At 38.7% G+C, this 19,061-nt stretch overlaps 1 protein-coding gene across 1 annotated transcript in view; it reads left to right on the top strand.

Moving 5' to 3' along the window:
* The window catches only part of SUGCT (succinyl-CoA:glutarate-CoA transferase), a 766,325-nt gene that overhangs the window by 654,341 nt on the left and 92,923 nt on the right, over positions 1-19,061 (top strand). Inside the window, exon 13 of the mRNA XM_068972899.1 lies at positions 105-168. Coding sequence (XP_068829000.1) covers positions 105-168 — 64 coding nt within the window. The remainder of the gene's footprint in view (positions 1-104; positions 169-19,061) is intronic.

Raw genomic sequence — 19,061 nt, 5'->3', positions numbered from 1 at the left:
ATAATCATTTTTTTCAATGGATTGAATAAGTATCTTTCCACATCCCTTGAGATTGAAGATAAATTTATTTGTAAGTTATTTTTCTCTCTTTTTTTACATTTTAGGTGTTACACAATGACCTCATTATGGAGATGAAGCATCCAACTGTGGGGAAGATATCAGTCCCAGGTTTGAAAATCTTTATTTTTCTTCACTCCTTTCTTCATAAATTTATTCTGTGTGCTGATATCTGCATGTGATTTATGAGCCTCCAAACAGCTTGTAAAGACATTATCCATATTTTTTATTTTGGATAAAAGGGAATCCTAGAATCATACTCACAAGCATGTTTGCTAAGGCTATAGACTTGTGTCTTCACTCTGATTGTCTGGGTGACAAAAAGTGCTTGTATTACGTAACTCCATTCTGTGGAATCATGGACTCACATAAGTGTTGTATGTCACTGCCAACAGATAGATGGCGATAGATGTGGAAAATATTATCAAATTGTACTTGGCTCATATGAGAATGAGAAAGCAAGCCAGGCACCATAGAGGCGGTGTCCAAGCAAGGCTATTGACTTCTCAGGCCAGGGCATTTTTTTTTTTCTTCCCATACTATGGTTTAGGTTATGGATCTTAGCTTTGTTGAGATCAAAAAACCAAATGCTTTCAGTAAGTCCAGAATATATTGAATTTGTAGAAGTTGACTTATACCCAACAGACTCACTGAAGACATTTTGGCCTTAAGGTAAATGGACAAGATTTTCAGGTCCCGGGAGTGTTCTCTTTCCAGTAGCCGGAAGCCTCAGGCCTAACTCTCGGAGTATTCAAATTGTAGTGACAGCTTGCAATCAACTCATCAGCCCCCATAGACCATACTTCTCTAGTAATCATGAAATTGCTATTCCTCAGATCTGCTGTATCTCTTCTGGCCACTGCTGGAAAGCCCCTCCATGTACTTGTCCACTGAGTCCCTTTCTTTCCAAACTATACACAAATCATTCCCTTATTTTTTCTTTAATTCTAACAGAGAATAATAAAATTAGTTAGAATATAACTTTGGTTATTGTTTTCCTGAAACTATATCCTGTTTGCCATGCTTGAAATTTGAGTATTTCTCAAATCCCTCAGTCACCTCAGTCAAATGGCATAAGTGTTTACTTCTGTAGGTATCAGATCTCATTTCTTGAATAACTGCTGTTATTAAGTTGTTTTGGGGTATAATCTAATTATAAGATTGGGGAGCAGCTGAATAAAAATATCCCAGAACAGATTAGACATGGCCATTGGCCAAACAAAAAGAATGAGAGGAGGGAAGTATGATGAATAAAGCATATTGGAGGAAATCCTGATATTCAAGAGTATACAGAACATTGTATTGAATTAAGGGAGGTGAGTAGGATAGAGAGTAGGTATAAGCATAGCACAGATTGGGATCACATATTAACAGGGAAATGCTATAGGATATGGGACTTCCCAGGTGACTCAATGGTAAAGGATATGCCTGCAATGCAGGGGAGGTGGGTTAGATTGCTGGGTCAGGAAGATTCCCTGGAGAAGGAAATGGCAACCCACTACAGAATTCTTGCCTGGGAAATCCCATGGACAGAGGAGCCTGGCAGGCTACTGTCCATGGGGTCGCAAGAGTCAGACGTGACTTAGAAACTAAACCACCAACACAGCTATGGGCTATAGAAAAGTAGTGAAAAAAGCTAAGAAAAAGTAGTGATAAAAGCTAAGAAAATTATTTATTCATTTATATAATTGAGCATATATTATGTGCTGATAAAATTCTCAGATGTACAGCAATCTCTTTTAAATCCCCTTTTGGAAAATTTTATTTTTGTTTCTTTAATTTTGATAGGACCTAGGTGTCTTTTTGCTATGTCTATCTCATTGACTAACCTTATATTCTCTCTGTAGAATTATCAACAGAAGAGGTCTCAGATTCGAGGCAGAATGCATGTGTTCAGACTATTTTTGGAATTAGTATCCGAGTGTCTTTTGAGGGCAGCACATCTGGACTCCCCATGAAGGGAAGAGGCAATTCCATTCACAAACATCAGATAAAAAGTTGCTATTCAGTGTCTCAGTAGGAGGCTACTCAGATAGGACAAGAGATATTAAATACAAAGAGCAGTTATCAGTAAATAATTAAGTTTTTTCTGTGGGTTGTTATTTTCATTGATTTTATTTATCAATGATAGTTCTGTATTTCTTTGTAAGGTATGTCCTCATTGGAGACCTCATGAATGCCTTAGAAATAGCTCAGATTTTCCCATAATGCCTCAATGAGTTGAATTTACCAAAACAGGTAAGGTGAGTAGGGTTAAAAATGATTTTATGCTCCACTGTTTTCCAGTTAGCCAGTGGAGACACATTTTTTAATTCATTAGATGTAGCTCTACAGTTTCACATATATATCTGCATCTTTATATTTACAGTGACAATCATAATTAAAACTATTTATTTTTATGTCCTTTGTTATTAGTGAACCTCTTGTGAACAGTACTGAATTTTCTATACGTTGCACTTATTTGCCTGAAGGATTGTCTGTCTTAGTCATTACTAGAAACTTGTTTCTTGGAGAATAATATTTATGGCACCTTTTAAAGAGAGGTATAAATCCACAACATTCCCTCAGATTCTCATATTAGAGGTCCTCTATAGGAGATGCTAATTGATTAAAACCTTAAAACTACTAGTCCACCAATGTTGAATACACTTTTAACAGGGATGGGAAATTATTTACCTCTTCAAAATTTCTTTTTGCTGCTTAAATATTGTCAGCACTGAATACATTGTTCCAATATTTGTAAGCATTATCCATATTAAAATAAACCAAGTAGTATAGTCCAAACTGTCTCCTTTATTAATTTGTGTCTATTGTAACATGCTATCTTTTCATATCATTTCCCACTACCTCCAATCCCTAGTAAACAACTATGAAATTTAATTTGTGTTATATGCATGTCAGAGTTAAAGCTTACTAACTAGTTAATGCTCATGAATTATCTGTAAATGTGAGTTGTAGTTTACTTGTGTTCTTTTTCCATACATTGTTTGTTAAACTACTATCTCATTTGACCTTTATAGTCTATTTTTCAGTTAAAAGTAGAGAAAAAAACTGGTTATAATTGGAGTAGAATTGAGAAAATGCATCATGTCTCTCTTTGCCCAACTTGAGTCATCCAGTGTTCTGTGAGTCCCCAGTGAGTGGAGTAGTTGTTAGTTTTAGCTCACCATTAGTTTAGTGACAGACATGTCATCACGTTGGGCACAAGCTACTAATTTGCTCACAATTAACTAAGGTAACCTGGTTGAGTGATAAAGCCTTAAACACACTGACATTCACACACATAACTCAAGTCACTAAGCCTACCATGTTCCACACACTCTATGATATTCTGGTAGTAAGGTTGTACCCAGGACAGGCCCAGTCACTCATGGAACTTACAGTTTGCCAGGGATTCTTTTTTTTTGAATAATAAATTCAGAAAAATGAGATGGGCATTTCGATGGAGAACCAGAGGCAACAGCAGAATAATCTGAAAGCTCAGATGAGAGAGACCTCGCCTAGGGTGCAGGTCAGGAAAGCTGTCCCTGAGAATGAAATGTAGACAGACATATGACTAATGACCAGTTGCCAGCTGGGCCAAACTGCTGTGGGCTGAGGGAGGGGTGTGGAGGTGCTGAGCGAGGTGCTGGAGGCACTGAGAAAGGGCTAGAATAGAGGTGACCAGGTGTCCCGGCCAGGACAATAAGACCTCAAGAGGAGCTAATGATCACACTAGAGACAAATCAAAATGTAAAGGAGATCTAGGCTGAGGTCTCAGATCCCAACCACCTGAGCTGTGAGTGGAGGCGGGATGCGGGGTGGGGGTGGTGGCAGCGGCGGGGTGGGAATGAGACCTGGAGGACGAGCTTGGGAAGAATCTCACACCTATTTTTGGCAGATGCTCTCATTGACTGCTTTTAGGTGTGGTTTCTAAAATGGTTCTAACTTCATGGAAATTTTTCTTTTTCTTTTTTAAAAATCTTTGACCACACTGCATGGTATCTGGGATCTTAGTTCCCTGACCAAAGATTGAACCTATACCCCATGCAGTGGAAGCAAGGAGTCTCAACCACTAGACCACCAAAATTTTTTGTATAATTTCTAATATCCTGAATTTAAAGCTTTGAAATGGAAAAAACTTTCATTTGTTAATTAGTGAAATGAAAAAAAGGACATTAAATTTCATACCACATTTCCTCAGTAAAAGGCCATCATATAAACATCATGTTATTTGTGACTTTAGTGGGAAGGTCTTACATTAGTTATCACATACAGAAGGCGTGCCACTTTCCACTGAGCACATTCTCCATTTTCATCTTCTTGTGATTACCACTGGCTACTGGCCTTTTAGCCAAAAAGGAACACATTGTCCTTCCATGTACTGTGTAGGTGCCAAAACAGCCTTGGTGCTGAGTTCCAAACTTCAAAGGATGTCACTGAAATACAATTTGACGCATAACTCTAAAGTTTCTCACCATAACTTGTTCCCGATACCTCCTGGTGAGTGTGCGTGGTCGTTATTTGATTCTAATAGCACTTCTAGGAAGTATTTGAGTGGTGAGTGTGTCAAGGTTGTGAGAAGGCAGCAGTGTTCTGTCCTACAAAATGATTTTAAATTGAATTACCTTTGTCTGCTGGTCCCCTGATCTGTTTTCAGAAAGCAGCTTCAAGTTCTTTTAAATAAAATTTTCTTAAGTTTTTTTCCCTTATAGTATTTTAATATTCATTTTGGAACCTGCAACAATTTTTAGCTAGTGGGCGTTGGGTGCAAAAAGAACAGTCATTGCTATGAATTAATGTTGTTGTTGTTTAGTCACTAAGTCGTGTCCGACTCTCTGTGACCCCATGGACTACAGCACCCCAGGCTTCCCTGTCCTTCACCATCTCTTGGAGTTATGAATTAATGTAGCTCAAACCAAATTATTGGAATATTGACATTTGGATTTTATGGCTACTTTTTTAGAATTTGAATGTACTTCTTTATTTGATGATCTAACATACTGTATTTCTGAATGTTTTGCAAGACTTTTTTAAAATAAGTGATGATCTGAAACATCTTTCTTTTGTAAGCTCCTGACAAAGCACTGTCATTTTAACTCTAACCAACACCCTTTATACCAAGGTGGTACTTAACAGATGTTTTCTGGATGATAATTAGGATAAACAACTATTAAATGAAAAATAACTAAAATGACTTTTGACAATTTAAAGCAGTATGCATTTTTTTATGAACCGATTGGCTACCTATGCAAGCTATCTGAAAGAGATTTATTTTACATCTTTAGTTTGTTTCCAGTTTGAAGTACATATATTAATTGGAGTGACCACCTAGTATCTTGCCAGTTACAAATCTTCCTCTTCTGTGCTATACAAGGCTTCAGCTTGCTTTTTAAAAAGTTACTTTTAGCTTTCTATCTTCCCTTACATAGAAAATTAGATGATGTTTCAGAAATTACAAATCCTCAAAGTTTAGTTAAGTTACTATAATGGATAACAGCCGTGGGGAAAAGTTGTCACAAATTTTACTAGGGAAAAAGACAAATTAAAGAGGAACAAAAGTTTCAGCTTATATTCCTCCATAAAATTTACTTATAAGGAATTCTAAGTAAAACCAATCTGAGAGTGAAAGGTAAGTTATATCTTTCAGGTAGGAAAATCTTTTAGATGACAACAGGAAGAGTGTATAAAGTTTTCACATTGTGTATAGTGTATAATCTATCTTCTTGAAAGAACATACTCCTTCAGGGACCAGGGCTAAGCTGTAAAAAAAAAGAGGACAAAGAAGAGAAGAAGGTTCTACAGTGTGTTAACAGAATGAGAGAAAGCTGGCAGGGAAGTGGGTTTTCAAATAGACTAGACATGGTACTTCCCAAAGCCCTCAATTAGTTTTAACTTGATTAAACTCTTAACCCATGGCAATGCCCTGAGAGCTAAATAAATCAGCGTATTCTCAGATGATTTGACGTTGAGTGCCTGCAGCCTTCTCTGGAAGTCCCGATACGGTGAGGCAGGGTCTTAGACATTATTACCATTCAGTGAGAAATGAATAAGCTAGAGTGACTTTCCTTCCTACGAGAGCAGGGAGGAAACAGGAGGAGGAAATAGCATCCCCAGGAATGTCTTTCCATCAGGAACTGGAGAAGCCCTAAGAGCCAAGTTACTGTCGCTGATATAACTTAGGGATCTCCATCAACGATGCTTATCTGTGCTGTGAGGAAGAAATATTTCGTGAGAGCTGGACTTTCATGCTCAGGGAATTTACGTTCCTGTTATTCGGAACTGGGAAAGTGGCCAAGATCTCAGTTGTTACTCTTCAACCATCCTCATCAACCCCGACACTAAGATAAGTGAATCTGTCTAAAGGACCAGAAATTCATGTTACAAATCAGTCCTAAGTTATCAATGAAGTTCTGGGGTGCATAGTGATTTTCACTATTAGAAATTCATATTTCCAAATATGGCTAAATAATTTTCCTGGATACCTGCTTAATTAATTGGACTTCTACATTGGGGTGTTTTCTCAAGTGTCACTGTATTGAATGATCCTTGAGGTTCGAGGTGTATTTGACATCATCTGAGTCGCCCACTGAATGTTGAAACAAATCTAGAAATCAAAGCAAAATAAAATAGAGACATGAATAAAACACCACAGGGAAAGTGGAAGTTTCACTGATAGTACAGCAAGTTTTGTTATTTTTGCCTTGAAAGTTGGATCAGACATTTTCGGGGGTTAATTCTTGAGTCCTTGCTGTAATTGCTACTTTCAACTTTCATTGGGTACTTAGAGAAGTCTTTTCCCAGATCAAATTTAAATACTGAATTTATGATAGATCTTTCAATAATAAATTAATTAAGTGTAATTAGGCATGGAGTCTCAAAGAGTCAGACAGGACTGAGTGACTGAACTGAACTGAATGGACACATGTAAATTGGGCTTCCCTGGTGACTGAGATGGTAAAGAATCCACCTGCAGTGTAGGAGACCTGGCATCCATCCATGAATCAGGAACGGCTACCCACCCCAGTATTCTTGCATGGGGAATCCCATGGACAGAGGACCCTTGTGGGCTGCAGTCCATGGAGTTGCTAAGAGTGAGGCACGACTGAACGACTAAGCACAGGACATGCATGTGACGCATGTACATTGGCTGGAGGAGTAAAATCAGACACCAAGGAATAACTAAATGCACAAGGCTTGAAATTATCTTTCAGCTTGGACTTCCATGTTGTGGAGTTAACTTGGATAATTAAGAAGTGACATTAACTTTGCCTCCAAGTGGGCTTCAGGCTAGAGGAGTTGCTTGACCTCATTGCCAGGTTTATTCCCGACTGGAGAAGGTGACTTTAGTCCTGTCTGAAAGAGGAAAGACTTGGTGCACGTTCAGCATTGCCAGGTAGAAACTCTATGGTCCATGAAAAGATGGCAGTTGGGCTGAATGCCATGAGAAAATTATTCTCCTTAAAGCCGTTTCCTTAAGATGTCAAGATTAATTCTGTTAAGAAGACTTAAACATAAAAAAAAAATCAGGAGAGTAAACCACCTTTTGATTTAAAAGGATTATAGTTGAATTTTGACTAGGCACCCACTGTACTGTAAATACTAATAAGAAATGTTGGTGGAGGCAAAGAAATGGTAGTGAAAGGGTTAAATAAGAACTTTCAGGGAACTTGCCTGGAGGTCCTGGTGGTTAAGACTTTTGCCTCCCAGTGGAGAGAAAGCAATGGCACCCCACTCAAGTACTCTTGCCTGTAAAATCCCATGGATAGAGGAGCCTGGTGGGCTGCAGTCCAGGGGTCGCTGAGGGTCGGACACAACTGAGCGACTTTACTTTGACTTTTCACTTTCATGCATTGGAGAAGGAAATGGCAACCCACTCCAGTGTCCTTGCCTGAAGAGTCCCAGGGACGGGGGAGCCTGGTGGGCTGCCGTCTACGGGGTCGCATAGAGTCGGACACGACTGAAGTGACTGAGAAGTAGCAGGAGGGGATGCAAATTCAATTCCTGGTCCAGAGCTAAGATTCCACATGCCTTGTGCCCCCGAAACCAAAACATAGAAGCAATATTGTAACAAATTCAATAAACACTTTAAAAATGATCCACATCAAAAAAAAAGAAAAAAACACCTTTGATAAACCCTTCAGATAGTTAAACCTAACCAATGGGTCATTTGCGATATCCCACTTACTCCATAACCTTCCAACTTTATGGATTTATTTGGGCTTGAACTGGGTCTGTGAGATTCATTGCTTGTCTCCTTTTCAGCAGAAGTGAATGTTGTCTTCTGTGTTAACTGTGTACTGACTTTTAGGGAACCCTATCTCCCAGCAGTCATATCTTTATCTGGCATGGCATGAGCTATCACTGTGTCCCTGGGCTCATCATCCTTTGACTGAGATTAGGGCACTGCCTAGAGGAGGAGGCATGAGGGACCTTGAAGTGCTTTCCAGCTTGTCCTTCATCAGAACATCATGTAAGTCACGGTGGCTGTGTAACGCTCGGAGTGGCTGACCTGTTAGACCTCCTCAGAACCCCGTGTCTGTTGAAACCGTTCCTATGAACTCTATATTCCAGTTTGTCGCTAGAAATCATGTTTTTCAACCAATGAAGCAAAAAAAAAAAAAAAAAACACCACCCTAGTTTTAATTAACTTAAAAATTAAGAAAAAGTACAAGACATCTGGGGAGATTTCAGAAGAGTATATGGTAAAATAAAAGCACCAAGATGCTTTAGCCACAGAAAGAGAAATACAACCCTACATAGATTTAAAAAAATATCCTCAACAGTTTACGTCCCATAAACTTGTAATGAACAGCTTTCTCTTTGTTGCTGGGCCTTCAAGTTAATATGTGACCTTAAGTAACTGACTTCACCTTTCAGTGCTTTTTCTTGCTTTCATGGGATTGATCTTTGCATTCTTTTAGTTTAAAATAAAAATATAATTGACATTGCTGCATATAAATGCCTTTTGTGAATAGATTTTAATAACATCATTGCATGTGGAACATTCAAATTTGAAACAGAGGAATGTATGCCTTGTCTATATGTACTATATATATGAGTTGTTTATGCATATGATTTATTTAAGCTCTAGAAAAATTCTGTAAGCCATACATTATTATGTCCATTTTATGGGATGAGAAAATTGAGATTTACTAAGTGTTACAGCACCAATTGGAATCCAGGTCTGAATATCTCTGAAATCTGTCCTCTTTTTTCCCATTTCCTACTGTCTCCTAAAGTTGAGCCAAAAAAGAAAGTTGAACCAGTTATTGAATTTTTTTATCTTACAACTTTAGTCTCTAGTCTAAAGATTGATTAATATATTTTAAAAGTTTCATTTAAAGATGAGCTTGGAAATGTATTTAAGAATGTTTGAATTTCAATAATTTAAACTTAGATTGAGCTTCCCTCCTTTAGGGATTAAGTTTGGTTTTTAGTCTATTATTATGTTTCTATGAAAAAAGGTCCACCAGCAAATATATTGTTAGGCCATTTCAGTATTCTCAAGAGCATATAAGTGTAAATGCACCAAAACATGTGGATTACATTTCCCTCAAGTTGTACTGTTTTCACACATTAACAGAAAAGCAGTTTGAAAGGGGGGGAAAAGAGAAATGTTTGGGAAATATATGCACATTTCAGTCATCAAAAGACCCACGGTGCTAAGCTGCCACCTTGGCTTACCCAGATTTCTCATCTTTGCAGTGATTTGCCCTTGCTACATGGGCAGATTTCTTCTTGCTGACTGGGGGCTGGTTTTGTTTCCAAGTTCAAGCCAATTCCCTTCAAGCAACTTTAATTAACCTGCAAACAATGTTGTGTTCGTATAAGAACGTTACTGTGATTTGTTTCCAAGTGAGTGGTTGATACTATGGCCAGAGCAAGAATTTTAAAATTAGGAACTTCCCTGGTGGTTCTGCCTGCAATGCAGGAGACTGGAGTTCGATCCCTGGGTTAGGAAGATCCACTGGAGAAGGAAATGGCAACCTACTCCAGTATGGACAGAGGAGCCTGGCAGGCTAATCCACGGGGTCTCAAGAGTCAGACACAACTTAGCGACTACCCCATCACCGCCACCACCTGATCGCCCAGTGGATAACACTCCATGCTTCCACTGCATGGGGCACAGGTTCAATCCCTGGTTGGGGAACCAAGATCCCCCATGCCACATGCACAGTGAGGCAAAAAAAAAAAAAAAAGTGACAAATTCTGTATGATTCCACTTATATGAGGGACTTAGAGCAGTTAAGTTCATAGAGACAGAAAGGAGAAAGGTGGTTGCCCAGGACTGGGTGGGGAGGAATGGAGAGTTAGGGTTTAATGGATAAAGAGTCTTGGTTGGGGAAGATGGGAAAGTTCTGGGAATGGATGGTGGTGATGATTACAACAGTGTGAATGTACTTAATGCCACAGAATTGCACACATATGAAAAAAGGTGGAAATGATACATTTTATGTTACATATATTATTGCAATAAAATACATGATTGCTAGAAAAAATTAGCTAACTTCTAGGCTGTTTTCCCATTTGCATGTGTTGTACATGTGTGATATAGAGTGGAGTGTGTTTGGGCTTCATCAGGGGAATCTGAGTACAAACCCAACTCTACAAGAAATGGTTGGAGACACTAGACAGCCTTCCTAGTCTGTCTCAATGACATCTGTCTTCATGGTAATATGAAGATCAAGCACTTCTTCACTTACGATAATTAAATGATAACACATGCCAAGGGCTCAGTGAGTAGGAGTGAGTGGAAGCACATCGCAGATAATCCATAAACTCAGAGCAGTATCTACAGTAGCCATGACTCTTGGGGGGGAGATAAAACCAGCTACACGATTAGTTATTTTTCAAACATGGAACATTGGAAGAATCAAGCATATTTCTCTAAAGAAATAGAGTAAAACAAGTCATTTTTTGGATTTGTTTTTTGATTTGTTCAACTTTTGTTGAACAAACATTTCTCTACCATCTACTCTGTGTCAAGTGCTGACTGACAAGGAACTTCTCTAATTCGACAATTGTCATTTGACAGTAACCAATCAGGTGAGTCACAGTGGCAATATGGAAATTTTGGGACTCTCGCTGCCAGATGTGTGTTGGACCAAACCAGCCCCTTTATCTTCCAGCTTTGGAGCTCTTGGATAAATATGTTGTCTGCAGAGTCAGTAGATACCATAGCCGTGTGAGTGCGTCCTCCAAAAACAGCATTGTGCTAGACAGATCACTCAGGTATAAACAGTGATTCAGAGATCATAGACAAGAACGTAACAGCTTGTTTAGGGAAAATGAGAGGAAAACCAGAATATGATGCAGCATTTCCAAAATATACTCTGCAGAAACTACTTTCTTAAAGTACTCATAAAGGACCCACCAAGAAATGACTCTGTTGTCCCAAAAAGTTTGGGAAGCTGCCTTAAACAAGATCCGTGGATTTTCTTTACTTAGACATTTCTCAGATCCATTAACATTCTAAGATAGCTTTGAGTCTTTAAGAGGGAGATGTCAAGTTTCCTTAACTTATTTGACAATGGAGCCCTTTTCTTTCCAGAACTCTTATTAAGATCCCATGGAAAAGCATGTTGTGGGTCACCACACTGAGAACATGTGTACCTTGGAGCCGCGTGGAACAGATTGTAATGGTCGTTCACTAGAAAAATTAGCTAGTTGACACTAACAAAGGGTGAGGCAGCCAAAATAGAAAGCTGCCCATCTTCTGAGGATAAGAATTTTTCTTGTTTCTTAGCTCAAGGGACCAAGGAAGGCGTGAAGAATATCAGGAGGGGTTTCTTTTCCCTATGGAGAAGGCAATGGCACCCCACTCCAGTACTTTTGTCTGGAAAATCCCATGGACGGAGGAGCATGAGGTCTGAACACCTATGAACACGGGACAGGAGAGAATCAACCAGAAGTGTGGGTGTCTGTGTGGTCCAGTGGCTGTATTTGGGGAGGGAGTGCTTCACTCCAAGTTGGCTCAGCTCCCACTCTTGAGCACCTTTTTCCAAGGCATTAATAATGGAAATGGATTGAGGGCAACACCGAAGTGCAGATCCAGAACAGCTCCTGCGGTGATGCTCTTGCACTAGAAGCAGAAACTATCCTGGGATCTAAGGAAATCGCTTAAGAAGAAAATGCTTTCTCTTCATTGAGCGTCAGGAAAGCTACATTAGTAGAATCCTGCACAATGGTTCATACTCTCACTTAGAAAATGGAGTTGATTAAGTGGAAGGAAAATTTTAAAATGTGACAAAGATGATGAGGTGATTAAGGGGTAGGTTTAAGTACAAGATGTGGAGAATTTAAGATGTATGACTGAGTAGCGATGACAGCGGGGTATATGATAGCTGCCTATAAATACCCAATTAATTGCCTAATGTGGCAAATGAGAAGAAACAGGCTTTAAGCACAAAAAGGAAAGCTGGATTTGAAGTCTATTAGGGAAACAGTATTTACCACTAAGGGTGATTTGACTGCCATCAAAGGGAAGTCACTGGAGTTATTTGGATAAAGATTCAGGATGAAACTTTTCTTTCCTATATCCTGGTGTCAACCAAACTTTTTTTTTTTTTTCTTTAAAAAGGATGCACACATTTTCATGTTTCTTAGAAGCAGAAATCGAAGAATAGAGCACAGTATTTAATTTGCTCCAGGATGTTGTGAACTGGTCACAACAGTTAGGATTGCTTCAAGACTCTACACGTGTTTTCCCTTAAACTGAATTATAGCAACATCCTTGCTGGTTAGAATCACAGAAAATCTATGCATTATGTTACACTCTGTGTGGAGATATACTTTGTGATGTAAAATGTAATAAGGATTGTTGTTCCGTTGCTAAGTCATGTCCAACTCTCTTCAACCCCATGGAGTGCAGCACGCAAGGCTTCCCTGTCCTTCACTGTCCCCTGGAGTTTGCTCAAACTCATGTCCATTGAGTCAGTGATGCCATCCAACCATTTCCTCCTCTGTCGTCCTCTTCTTCTGCCCTCAGTCTTTCCCAGCATCAGGGTCTTTTCCAGTGAGTAATAAGGATAGTTACCATCAAGAGCAGGTGATGAAACTTGATAACACTTTTGACTCTGCATTAAGTGCTTTTCATATAACAGATTCTAATCTTTCTATTACCACGCAGAGAGATATTGGTATCCCCATTTTACAGATGAGCAAACTGAGCCTCAGAGAAATTAAATAACGTGACCGAGGTCACACAACCAGTAAGTGGCAGTGAGTTTGCATTCAACTGTGAGTGACTCAAAAATCCATGCCCTCTTATTGCGATGCTATGCTGCCTCCTGAAGGCATTTTTGATCATCACTTTTATAAACTTGAGACCAATGGCTTAGTATATAGGAAGCACCCCTGAGAATGAGACAGTTTGCTTGTGCTTGAGAGCAAGTAGTCACAAGAGCATTTTCCATGCTTAACCCAGGCAAGTCCGTGGCTCAGCTTCAGCAAACAGCTTGGCCAGGGCTACGCAGGGAATGGAGCAGACAGGGCTGGAAGGTAGTTGGTCCTAGCTCCCAGCACATGCAGAGCTGGTGTATGGAGGAGCTCCGTCAGATCTCAGAAACAGCATCCAGATTTGGTTATAACTTTTCTGTGTTGTCTTTGAAGCTTTTTTGTTATTTCTTCCCTTGCCTCGCAGAGTTCAGATCTATTTTCACATAAACAGAAATGATTCCTCCTTTCTGAGCACTTCGTTGTTGGTGGCATTGTGGAATGTCCCAGGAAAGGGGAAACGGGGCCAATTAGAAAGGAGAAATTTCTCTTCGGCTTGCATGTTTGTAAGAAAATGCCAAAGCCACCAGCTGTTACAATAGCAGGCCTCGTGTAAGCTCTCTTCCAACTGTCCTGCAGCACACATACAGCAGGGGGAGATAAATCCAGTAGATTTATCAGCTCCCCCCACCAAAGAGGCATCCTGCACTCAGGAGTTTTGCAGGAAATATGCACCTTGGTATCCTGTTTGTTTCAGTTGAGAAGTTCCCAAATTACAAGCATGGAAATGACAATTCAGATGTTATTTTTTTCTCTATTAAACACCTTACCTCAGCTTACTACAAGAGTATTTTCCTTCAATAGAGAGAATGTAGGCTGAAAAAAAAATTAATTTCACATTCCTATTTATAGGACATTTGAGACAAACAGCCATCAGTGTTACTGTTACCTCATTCTCCTTTTTTAGCCATCAGAACTGACTGCTTATGTCTTTTACATTCATGGAACACATTTCAAACCTAAGGAATTCAGTTCCATAGCAGGACCTTAGCAGAGATGATATATATCATCTTGTTTGGCTATCTTTATAATGCTTTCTTCTTTTCTTAAAAAAATATAAATGGTGTATTAGGACTGATGGAAAAACCAGGTCTGACAGGAAGGTTTTTAAAAAGTAAGTTACCTAAACAATTCTGGAAACAGTCAAGAGAGTAGGGTGGAGTAGGCTTTAAAAGCAAAACAATATAATCCTGATGATTGTATTTTTAAATGAAATTTAATTGGAGACGTTTCACTGAATTGGATCTGTTAGGGCATCTACCCTGTGAGTGCTTCCCGTGGAGGCAACCCCAGGCCTGTTTCTTCCTCTGTGGCCTGGAGTCCAAGGAGAGCTGCCAGTTTCATGGACAGGAGCGTGGCTGCTACCCAGACTCATGCCCACCCCTCCAGAGCAGCCTGCAGCCTGTGGCAGCATGCTCTTTCAGAGGAGAGAACTTCTCCTTGGTGGTGCTGCAGCCTCATCTTTCTCTAATGTTCCAGTTTCATTTGTTGTTTAAGTTTCTGTTGGAGTGTAGTTGATTAATGCTCTTAGTTTCAGGTGTACAGTGTGCCGTGTGCTAAGTTGTGTCAGTCACGTCTGACTCTTTGTGACCCCCTGGATTGTAGCCTGCCAGACTCCTCTGTCCTTGGGATTTTCCAGGCAAGAACACTGGAGTGGGTTCATTCCCTTCTCCAGGGGATCTTTCCAACCGAGAGATCAAGCTACATCTTTTGCGTCTCCTGCTTTGACAGGCAGGCTCTTTACCACTAGTGCCACCTGCACAGTAAAGTGAATCAATTATATGTATACATATATGCAGTCTTTTTAAGATTATTTTCCCATGTAGATCATTACAGGACATTGAGAAGACTTCCCTGTGCTATACAGTAGGTCCTTATTAGTTATCTCTATATTTTACATACAGTAGTGTGTTTATATGTCATTCTCACAATTATCCCACAATTATTCTCATAATTTATCCCTTCCCCCCTTCCCCCTTGGTAAACATAAGTTTGTTTTCTACGTGTATGACTCCATTTCTGTTTTGTAAATATTTGAATTTTAGAAATTCTTTGTTCTCAAATTATAATCAAAATGGCACCAAGGTGTTTCTCAGTCTTCTTTTGCCTCTAGATAGCAGTAGGATCTCTGAGTCTTCAGAAAGTATGACAGCTTACTCCATATTTGGCATTGGAGATCCAACGAGTTTTAATAATGAATGCCTCTTCATTTGCACTGAATGACAAACAATATTCTTCCTGGTCTATTTTCCTACATCTTGAATTGTGAAATTATCTAGTAAGGCCAAAAAAAAAAGGTGTTATTTAAAACACATTAGTCTTAAAGCTATAAGAACTGCAAACCAAAGGTAGTTATTCTAGTTGAAATAACAAGATATTTTCTATGACACTGGATTCTTTTCAGTAAAACAACAACAACAACAAAACCCTGAACCAAACATTGCTTAAAGATAATTCTTGGGCTCTTTGCATTCAGTCATTCCCCAAACCCTCTGCCTGGGATCCAGATGCTTTTGAGGGCAGGATGTTTTTGTAAAAAAAAAAGAAACTCCAAGACTGTGTGTTTCCCTTGAAATAAAAAGTAACCAACTTACTTTTAGGCCTTCACATCATCTATTTAAATATTTGAGACCAAAGAAAAATGAACTTTAGCATCAGAAGCTTCTGAACTGATAGAAAAAGCAAATTTGACTTCTCTTTATCATTAGCTTCCATTGTCTTTATTTAAAGGGATATGGGGATAATAACGAAGAAAACTAAAGGAAGGCAAATGAAGAGGGAACAACTGGAATTTTTGGTGAAAAAATAGGATAAATGCGTATATTTGAACAGTTTCTGAAATGATTTAAATCTTCCACTTCTGTCAACGAATGCACCGTCTCTTATACACAGGGAAATGCTCTGAGAACTCAGCTTCTTCCAGTGCTTTTCTTGAATATCAAGCCTCACCCTCTAAGTTTTCAGCCATGTATTTTCTTTGGACCACTCTTCTTTGCACTTATTAAATGCTTCACATATATGAAAGGAAATGTCAACATTTAAGCTTTCCTGTGATGTGGGAGAAAGAAAAAAGTTTATTTCAATGCTCTTCTACTTAAATGTGTGGAACTCTGTTATAACATCATTTTTTATTTTTGCAATGGAATATATGGTTGACGTCTAAAATGTGGTTGAAACCATGACCTGCTCCCCTCCCCCAAAAAAAGTCTAAAAAGAAATCTATACTGTCCTCAGATAAATCCTGGTGCCAATCCTGGTGTTACAACAAAATTCACTTTTGTATTTTTATATTATAGGTATTATGCCTGTTGTTTCCCCTACCCAAATCTATGTACCTGCAAATTCTAAAGTCAATTTATTTTTGTTTTCTAATAAGAATGTCAATCTCAGTGTGTTAGTGAGAATTAAGCCTTTGAAATATACTTTTTTCTTCTACAACACTCTGTTAAGACTGCTGGATTATTTGAAAATATGTCAGCTTTTTTATATCTTAAAAATTTTTTTAAATTTTTTAAATTTTATATTGGAGTATATTTGATTTATAATGTATTAGTTTTAGGTGTACAGCAGAGTGAGTTAGTTATTCATATACATATGTATAACTTTTCCCATATAGGTTATTTCAGAATATTGAATAAAGTTTCCCATGCTATACAATAGGTCCTTGCTGATTATATTACATATATAGCAGTGTGTATGTTAATCCCAACCTCCTAACTTTTTCTTCCTTCCACCTTTTCCGCTTGGTAGCCATAGTTAGTTTCAAAGTCTGTGAGTTTGTTTCTGTTTTGTAAATAAATTCCTTTCTATCATTTTCTTAGATTCCATATATAAGTAATATCATATGATATTTTTCTTTCTCTGCCTGGAAGATCTGTCAGTTTTAGACTTTAGCAGATACATGTATTTTGAGCGGATGTACAAAAATACATATACATATTTTTATTAACATAAGTAATCCTATCCTACACTTATGGCTTATATATCCAATTTGAAGTATGTGAGCATTTATGTGACCCATTTTAAAATGTTGTGTCAAATATTTTAAGTATTACACAAATCATTTTTATATTTATGAGGTCTACTTTGTGCTGGGGAAAATTCAGTGATATTGGCTGGAGGCAAGAGACTGAATAAAGTAGTATAGGCTGAGAACTGGATTCCATGCTTAAGGGAAACTTTATTTTAATTATCATGATTCTGTAATACAATTAGCAATATCCCTACCTCTGAGTGAGAATTGTTGGAATATGTTTTATCTGCCTTATTTACTTACTAAATGCTTTTGAAAATGTTTCAGTGACTTAAGACTTTAAGTCTGTATTTCACAAAGAGAAAAATTCACCTAAACTGTAAGACTAAAAACAGTTTAGTAGATTTAACCTAACTTTTTTCTTTTTAATAACATAGATGGTCTCTTCATAGAATTCACTAATAAAAAGTATAGTATTAATTCCTGTACTTGGAAAAAAAACCTCCTTATATACTTCCATACACACAAGCTATGTCTATAGAATGTAAATTGTATGATAAGAAAAAGAAAACTATGCTATTCATAAACCTTCAGTTCAGTTCAGTCACTTAGTCATGTCCGACTCTTTGCGACCCCATGAATTGCAGCACACCAGGCCTGCCTGTCCATCACCAACTCCCGGAGTTCACTCAGACTCAAGTCCATCAAGTCAGTGATGCCATCCAGCCATCTCATCCTCGGTCGTCCCCTTCTCCTCCTGCCCCCAATCCTTCCCAGAATCAGAGTCTTTTCCAATGAGTCAACTCTTCGCATGAGGTGGCCAAAGTACTGGAGTTTCAGCTTTAGCATCATTCTTTCCAAGGAAATCCCAGGACTGATCTCATTCAGAATGGACAGGTTGGATCTCCTTGCAGTCCAAGGAACTCTCAAGAGTCTTCTCCAACACCACAGTTCAAAAGCATCAATTCTTCAGTGCTCAGCCTTCTTCACAGTCCAACTCTCACATCCATACATGACCACAGGAAAAACCATAGCCTTGACTAGACGGATCTTAGTTGGCAAAGTAATGTCTCTGCTTTTGAATATGCTATCTAGGTTGATCATAACTTTTCTTCCAAGGAGTAAGCATCTTTTAATTTCATGGCTGCACTCACCATCTGCAGTGACTTTGGAGCCCCAAAAATTAAAGTCTGACACTGTTTCCACTGTTTACCCATCTATTTGCCATGAAGTGATGGGACCGGATGCCATGATCTTCGTTTTCTGAATGTTGAGATTTAAGCCAACTTTTTCACTCTCCTCTTTCACTTTCATCAAGAGGCATTTTAGTTCCTCTTCACTTTCTGCTATAAGGGTGGTGTCATCTGCATATGTGAGGTTATTGATATTTCTCCCGGCAATCTTGATTCCAGCTTGTGTTTCTCCAGGCCAGCGTTTCTCATGATGTACTCTGCACATAAGTTAAATAAGCAGGGTGATAATATACAGCCTTGACACACTCCTTTTCCTATTTGGAACCAGGCTGTTGTTCCATGTCCAGTTCTAACTGTTGCTTTCTGACCTGCATACAGATTTCTCAAGAGGCAGGTCAGGTGGTCTGGTATTCCCATCTCTTTCAGAATTTTCCACAGTTTACTGTGATCCACACAGTCAAAGGCTTTGGCATAGTCAATAAAGCAGAAATAGATGTTTTTCTGGAACTCTCTTGCTTTTTCCATGATCCAGCGGATGTTGGCAATTTGATCTCTGGTTCCTCTGCCTTTTCTAAAACCAG

The sequence above is a fragment of the Capricornis sumatraensis genome, chromosome 5 (genome assembly GCF_032405125.1).
Source record: "Capricornis sumatraensis isolate serow.1 chromosome 5, serow.2, whole genome shotgun sequence".
Lineage (NCBI taxonomy): Eukaryota > Metazoa > Chordata > Mammalia > Artiodactyla > Bovidae > Capricornis > Capricornis sumatraensis.
The sequence above is the reverse complement of the archived record's forward strand: the minus strand, read 5'-3'. Positions and strand labels throughout refer to the sequence as shown.